Below are 8,033 nucleotides of genomic sequence, written 5' to 3' on the forward strand. Positions count from 1 at the left end.
TAGCTATTAGCCAGTTTTCATCAGCTTCAGCTTCTTCAATTGTCTTTGGTTCGATCTTAGATACGAAGGCTATGTTTCCTATCATATTTCTCAGTTTGCTCCTTGTAACTAGCCTGTCTGAAGGACTGGAAAGAAGATTTTCTTTAGAGTGATCTTTGTGGTATCTCCATTCGGTTGGTAGATCAGTGTGGATCTGTTCGTCATTATTAGCTTGGAGATCATTAGCTTGTTGATCATCTTCCCAGTTCAGAAACTCCTTTTGCTGATCATTATCAGGCTGAGCCTGATTGAACAGTTCTATAGTTGTATCTCCAGATTGAGCTGTTTCATTAGCTTGAGGTGTCTTTTCTTGGTTTGAACCTGTTTCTTCATCATCAACAGATTCTCTCCTTGATAGAGAGGGATTAGTTTCACTAAAAACAACATGAATAGATTCTTCAACAACAAGTGATGTTTTGTTGAAGACTCTATAAGCTTTGCTATGATCTGAGTAGCCTAAGAAGATACCTTCAGTAGCTTTGGCATCAAATTTAGCAAGCTGATTCTTGTTGTTATTGTGAATAAAACATTTACAACCAAAAACTTTGAAATAGCTTAAGTTTGGAGTTTTACCTTTCCAGAGCTCATAAGGAGTCTTTTTCAGAATAGATCTTACCAAAGCTCTGTTTTGAATATAACAGGCTGTGCTAATAGCTTCGGCCCAGAAGTATTTGGGTAGCTTGGCTTCATTGATCATGGTTCGAGCCATTTCTTGAAGGGTTCTGTTCTTTCTCTCAACCACTCCATTTTGCTGGGGAGTTCTAGGTGCTGAGAAGTTGTGAGTGATTCCATTATCGTTGCAAAACTCCTCAAATAGCTTATTTTCAAATTCCCTTCCATGGTCACTTTGAACGGTGGAAATCTTTAGCCCTTGTTGATTTTGAATTCTTTTGCAGAGATTTGAGAATTTCTCAAAGGCTTCATCTTTGTGAGCAAGAAAAAGAACCCAAGTGAGTCTTGAATAATCATCCACAATCACAAAGGCGTAAGACTTACCTCCCAAGCTAGTTGGAGTGATTGGACCAAATAGGTCAAGGTGAAGTAGCTCCAGAGGTCTACTAGAGTTTAGCTGTCCTTTAGATTTGAAGGATGATCTGGTTTGCTTCCCCTTTTGACATGCATCACAAATGGAATCTTTTTCGAATTTTAGGCTGGGCAGTCCTTCCACAAGCTGATAGATGGATAATTTGCTGATTAGCTTCATACTTGCATGGCCTAATCGTCTGTGCCATAGCCAACAATTTTCTTCAATGGTAGCGAGACATAGATCAGACTCATTAAGTTTCTCTAGATCAATGAGATATATGTTGTCTACTCTATCTCCAATGATTAGAGTTTGGTTGCTAGACAAGTCTTGAACTTCGCATTTGTTAGGTTCAAAAATCACTCTTCTGTTTTTGTCACATAGCTGGCTGACACTGAGTAGGTTGAATTGTAACCCGCTGACCAGAGATACATCTTCGATAGGATGATTAGTCCCAATAGTTCCTGAACCGATAATTTTAGCTTGACTGTTGTCTCCAAAGCTAACTGATCCTCTTCCATTTAGTTTGAGCTGGGTGAACTTGGATTTGTCACCCGTCATATGCCTAGAGCATGCACTGTCCACGTACCAGTTGTCATGTGCCTTTTTGCTCCTTAGGCAAACCTGAAAAGATCAGTTAGTTTTAGGTACCCAAGCTAAATTGGGTCCTGATGGGTTAGCTTTGACATATAAGTTGTTCCGAGTCTGATTACCTTGAGTGGCTTTCTTTTTGAAATTGCAAAATTTATCCGAGTGGCCTTTTCGGTTACAGTAAAAGCAAGATTCTTTAGTGACAAAAGGTTGCGCTTGATAGTTAGATCGAGATGGGCCAACCATGGCTTTCACAAACTGAGTAGCTTTGGGTTCTTGAATTTTTAAAGAATCATACCCAATGCCAGCTTTGCTTTTAGATAAGCGCATATCAGTAGTTCCAAGGAGCATGTCAAGATTGGATCTACCTTTTGTGAAAGTCTCAAGATCTCGAGTTAAGCCAACGATTTTGATTTTCAGATTTTCATTGAGTCTAGCAAACATTTTCTTAACATTGTTTGAAACTTCAAGTTCAGTTTGGAGAAATCTGATTTGGGATTTAGAGTGTCTAAGCTCTTCAATCAGATCGCTCGAAGGCTGAGTGAGATTAGCTTCAAGCTGATCAACATCAGTCTTAAGCTGATTAGTTTGATTAGCGCTAGCATGGTCAGGCTGGCTAGTCAAATTATCAGCTTCTGCGATCTTGTATTTTCCTTTTAGATTTAGATATTTTAAAGAAACCTTGGTGTATTCTTTGAAAAGAGCATTATATAAATCTTGAAGATCAAGAGAGCTAATGTCAAGAGTTTTTACCTCATGATCAATTTCTGAACTGTCAGCTTCTGAACATTGATTAGGTTGAGATCCTTCAGCATTGTCTTGGGGATCACACTCTTCTCCTATTTTGGCCATTAAGCAAACAATGGCATTTCCTGGTGTTTCTTCTTCTGAGCTGGATGCTTCACTGTCACTCCATGTGGCTTTCATAGCTCTATCAAATCTTTCTTTCCGATATCTTTTCTTTAGCTTTGGGCAGTTAGCTTTGAAATGATCCGGGCTGTTACATTCAAAGCAGTTAGCTTCCAGTGTTTCCTTCTTAGCTTCAGGTCTGGGATTGTATGATTTCTTTAAGTCATTCCTGTATCTTCTTCCACCTTTCTTGTACATCTTCTGAAACTTTCGAGTCATGAGAGCTATTTCTTCTTCTGAGTTATCTGAATCACTCTCTTGATTGACAGTTTTTAGAGCTAGATCAGTTTTCTTCTTTTTATCGAAGACTGATTCTTTCCCTTTCTTAATTAGCTCGTGAGTGAACAGCGAACCCATTAGCTCGTCCAGGGAGTAATCTTTTAGATTTCTTGCTTCAAAGATGGCATCTACCTTGCTGTCCCATTTATCGGTAAGAGATCTTAGAACCTTTTTCACAAGTTCTTCTTCTCTTATGTTTTCCCCGAGACTCTTCATTCCATTTACAATATTTGAAAGGCGAGTGCTTAGCTCCTGAATAGATTCATTAGGTTGCATCTGGAACAGCTCATACTGTCTCTTTAGCATGTTGATTTTGGATTCTTTAACCTGATCTGTTCCTTCAAACGTGGTTTGAAGTTTTTCCCATGCTTCTTTTGCTGTTGAGCATCCTCGAATTCGATTATACTCGGTGGCATCTAATGCACAATGAATCATGTTGATAGCTTTGGCATTGAGCTGAACAGCTTTCCAATCTTCATCGGTGTACTCTTCTTCAGTCTTTTCTCTTCTAGTTCCATTAGATTCAGTAAGTGATGGAGGTGTGATTCCTTTCAAAATGATTCTCCAGCATTCAATGTCATAGGCCTGCACAAAATTTTTCATTCTATTTTTCCACCAATCATAGTTAGATCCATTAAAGAGTGGAGGTCTCGAAACTGAACTCCCTTCTGGTACCCCAGAAGCACTAGAAACGCCTGTTGAGCTAGTAGCCATTAGGATCACTTTGGCAAGCTGGAATATTAGCTTGAGCGAATATAACCTGCTCTGATACCAATTGTTGGGTCCAGCAGTAGCTCAAGAGGGGGGGGGGGGTGAATTGAGACTTAAAAACTTTTGCTTAAATATGTAAAGCTAATGGAATAGCTTCGTCCTGATGAATGTAAAGTCTTCACAAGCTAATCAAATATGGATCAGTTTGAGAGCTGCGTGATATAGACTTATGAAAACCTTTTTAACAGAGTATAAAAATAGAGATGATGTAAAGTTATGTTTAGTTTAAATGAAAAGCTTTCTTTCAAAAACAGTTTTAGATGAAGCTAAAGTAAAGCAGAAACTAAAGCATAAAACTGAACACCAGATTTTTATAGTGGTTCGGCAACCCTGCCTACATCCACTCCTTAAGGATCCCCATCCTTAAGTATTCCACTCTGAGATCTCTATTACGGGCTAGAGATAAAGCCAATAAGAATACAACCCTAGTTCTACCCAGAAGCTAGTCTGTAACTTACAAGCTGATTTGATAGCTTCAGCAAACTAATACCCTTTGAAGAATAAATCTGATTCTACCCAGAACCTATTCTATTCCTCACAAGATGATTACAGAAAGATGGTATGAACTCTCACTCAAACTATTCCTAGTTTTCTTTGAGATAAATCACCACGGATTGAAAGCTCTTGAGAATGTGGAAACTTGATCTTTTTCACTTGATTTCCCACACCTTTGCAAATGGAGAAGAATGCCTTTTATAGACTCCAAGAATCTTCTAGAGAGTAGGGCTGAGTCACATCAGGATATTCCTTCAATTCTTATCCTCTATGCAAGGTGTACATGGTGACAAGAGGAGGAGCCTATTCTAGGCTGATCTGGCCAATCAGGTTGAGCTCAGGTTTGTTTGGTAGTGCTGGCAGCCTGATTGCAGTACAAGGTACACTGACAACCTGATAGTGCTGGGCTGGTATATTTCAAGCTGATTCCGAAAATACCCTCCTTCATTGTTGCTAGAGGAAAGATCAAGATGCTTCTAGAAATTGGGCCTTGCAATAATTCAATCAACACATTAGTGGGCTTTAGTTATCATCAAAACAAGGGATAAAAAATAAGGGCCTATAGCCAACACTAAATTTATTTAAAAATTAAATAAATAATTATTTATAATTTAAATAAAAAAATAAAAATAAAATATTTTTTTTAAATCAATCTAGTGGTCTGCTATCTGTAGCAGACCCACCGGTGTGGGTTTGCTCATTGGAGCAGACCCACGCCGGTGGGTCTGCTTCACAGAGCAGACCCACGACAGATAGTAGACCCACCGTGGTGGGTCTGTTCTCCGGTGAGCAGACCCACCACGGTGGGTTTAAATTAATTTAAAAAAAAAATATTTTTTCATTTAAATTAAAAATAATTGTTTATTTATTTTTTAAAATTAAATGAGTTATTATTTGGATAACTTTTTTTCCGGCAATGGACGGTGGTGGCCGGAAAAAACCGGCGGCGGCGGGTGAAAGTTTTCGGTTGGATGGTTTGATTTAATTGAGTTGATTGGTGATTTAAGTATGATTTGGATGGTTTATGTCTGATTTGATTAAGTGAATGACTTTAGATTTGGTTAGATTAGGTTGGTTTGGTTTTTGTTATTGACCTTAGGGGTATTTTAGGTATTTTTGAGAAAATAAAGGGCTTGGGGCGGTTTTAGGGTAAAAGGGGTTTAGCTGATCGTTAGGTAAAGTTTAGGGGATTTACGGCAGGTTTTTTTAGATCAGGGGGTTTAGCGTAAGATACCCCTAAAGTCAGGGGCCATGGCGGATTATTAGCCAATTTCAGGCAATTTCAGGTGTTTCGTTGCTTACCTATTTTCCGGTTGCCGTTCCATTTCGTTGCTCACCCATCTCCGATTTGCTTCACAGCATTCCAAACACCATCTCCGGTTGTTCTTCTCACTCAAACCTTCGGTGGTTCTTCTCCATCAAACCTCCGGCCGCCATCAGAGGAAATGATGCAGAATTTTAATTATAAATATAGGTTTAAGTGTAATTTGGATCAGTATTTTAATTCATATTTATCTAATTGGCTTTATGTTGTTTTTGTAGGAGTACTTTAAGCAGAAAATGCAGGCCGCCATCAAACGGCTGAGGAGCACAGCCTCTACTTCCGTGGACCCGGACTCGGTGTATCTCACCGTTGAAGGGGTGAATATGCGGAGCATTTATGGGCTAGGGTCAGTTGGCTCTGAGTAGGTCGCCTCACGGCGGGGTATTTCTAGTCGGCGGCCCAACAGCTCCACTCGAAATGTCTCACTAGGTGCCGAGTCGAGGATTCGTACTGACATCATGGAACATATCGCGGATACGATCTGTGATCATGTTCAAGCTGCGGTTCAGGCAACGATGAAGCAGTTGCAGCGGGCCCCAGCAGGTGATCAGCTCCCCACATCTCAACCCCCGCCTCCTCCCACCCCTGATGTATAGTGTAGTGCAGGTAGCATCATGTTAGTATACATTTTTCAATTATCGCATAGTATTATCGTTTTGTAAATTCTAAACAGGCTAGCGAATTATTAAAAGGTTTAGTTTAATTGTATTTGCATTTTGTGTGTATTTGGCAGGTTTTAAAATTACATAAAATGCCAAAAAGCGGGAAAAATCTGATCTGGAAAAATCAATTTCCCGATGGAGTTATGGGTTTAGCGACGAAATTTAATCCTTCGATAAACCCATCCTACATTACCAGAAGACTAAAGTTGGCGACGGACATGTTCCGTTGCAAACTTCAGTCGCCAATTGGGGACGCGCGCCTACTCTGTCGTCGGACGACGATGTGTTGGCCAACGACCCTCTCATGTTTGGCGATGGAATATTTCGTCACCAATTGGCGACGGATTATTTCAGGGCGTTGCTAATTCTTTTAGCGATGCCTTTTTCTGACGGACGTAGTCCGTCGACTAATCCGTCGGGAACTTCCCGACGGATTTTAGCCTTTTAGCGACGAAAGAATTTACCGCTAAAAGGCTGTTTTTAGTAGTGTACCTCTAATGGTTGACTTCTTAAGTTTTATGGTTTGGGTTTGTTGTGTTGTTGTAGAGATTTTGGATAATTGTTGGTAGGCTTGCTTAATTATTGATAACTCATGTGATCATCCCTTTTGCTATGTTTATAGTTGAATCCATGTTTCACCTTGTTGGTTGAGTCATTTTGATTGGATTTTATGTTAGGGTTTGATTGCAATTGATTTGGGTTTATCAATTTGAGTTGGAATTTTTGCATGCCATGTATTCCATATACTGATGTGTTGAATATCTTGGCATGAGTACTGGATTTCTCACTTAAGTAGTTGAGATTGATGTTTGGTGTTGAGTTATATTGAGTTCCTTTATTGAAGAGAAGACCGTAATCAGGGGAGGGCGGTGAATAAGAAACAAGAACAGCCGAAAATACAAACATCAAGGTTACCAGCACAAACCGATGTCAGCAACTACCAGCGGAACCCTATAATAATTTTAATTTAGTTATATTATATTTTTAATTATATTTTCAATAGAAATTTGGCAGCATTTCCCCTCAATTACGATCATCGTCCATTTTCCAGGAAAACCCTGTAACCAAATTAATACTTCATTTATTGAAATACACAACACCAATTCATGCCAATTAGCCCAAATTTATTCGATAATTTTTATTAATAATTTAAATTAACAAACTAAATCAACATTACAGTTTAATAAACATATAAATTAATCTAAAAATTAAAACTTAATTAAACTATAAATAATTATTAACTAATTAACCAAAAATTAACAATTTAATCAAATTCTAATTAACAATTAAATAACTAAGCTAATTATCCCAATTTTGTCCAATTATCCAAAATTTATTCTAATATAACAATTATAATCTAATTTAACACAATAACCTAATTTAACATAGAATCAGATTTAATTAACTTAAAAATTGATCTAATTTAAAATTTAACCCACATTAACAATTTAATTAAACTATAATCATAATTTAATAAACCTAAAATATAATCTAATTTAACAATACTACTCTAATTAAACATACTTTAACTTAAATTATAAACCTAATTTAACAATCTAATTAACTATATTTAATTAAAAAAATTATTAAACGATAATTAGTTAAACATAATATAATTAAAATATATATTATACTATAATCAAATTAAACTAACATAATTTTTTAATAATATATAAAAAAAAAAAAAACAAACCTGGTTGTGGAAAGAATGGCGGTATTGGGATGGAGCAACAAAACGGCGGCAGCGTGGAGGTCTAGCCAAAAACAAAAGGAGACGGCGTCGGCATGAAACTTTGCAAAGCTGACCTGAATTCGCACGGCTGAACTGGCCGGAGATGGCGCTAGCAAGCGGGAGTCAGCGGTATACCAAAGGTGATTTCTTCGATCGGTAGGCAGGAGTGGGGTCATAGAAGTCGTCGACGGAAATTTTGAGAAGAGG

General features: G+C 37.9%; 1 protein-coding gene across 1 annotated transcript; it reads right to left on the reverse strand.

Annotated features, from left to right (window-relative positions):
* Nucleotides 1-1,658: 1,658 nt before the first annotated feature.
* LOC130015106 (uncharacterized) lies at nucleotides 1,659-3,556 on the reverse strand. Its single transcript, XM_056104650.1, has 2 exons — nucleotides 1,777-3,556; nucleotides 1,659-1,687 (listed from the first exon to the last, which is right to left on the reverse strand). Exons 1-2 carry the CDS (start codon nucleotides 3,554-3,556, stop codon nucleotides 1,659-1,661), a joined length of 1,809 nt encoding a protein of 602 aa, XP_055960625.1.
* Between the last annotated feature and the right edge of the window lie 4,477 nt (nucleotides 3,557-8,033).

This window comes from Mercurialis annua, linkage group LG1-X (assembly GCF_937616625.2).
Source record: "Mercurialis annua linkage group LG1-X, ddMerAnnu1.2, whole genome shotgun sequence".
NCBI classification, from domain to species: Eukaryota; Viridiplantae; Streptophyta; class Magnoliopsida; order Malpighiales; family Euphorbiaceae; genus Mercurialis; species Mercurialis annua.

What these genes read in the sequence shown, in the direction of transcription:
- LOC130015106 (XM_056104650.1), bottom strand. Translation starts at nt 3,556, where the DNA reads ATGGCTACTAGCTCAACAGGCGTTTCTAGTGCTTCTGGGGTACCAGAA. An exon ending in CAAAAAGAAAGCCACTCAAG is followed by an intron (nt 1,688 to 1,776) that starts GTAATCAGACTC and finishes TGATCTTTTCAG; the next exon opens with GTTTGCCTAAGGAGCAAAAA.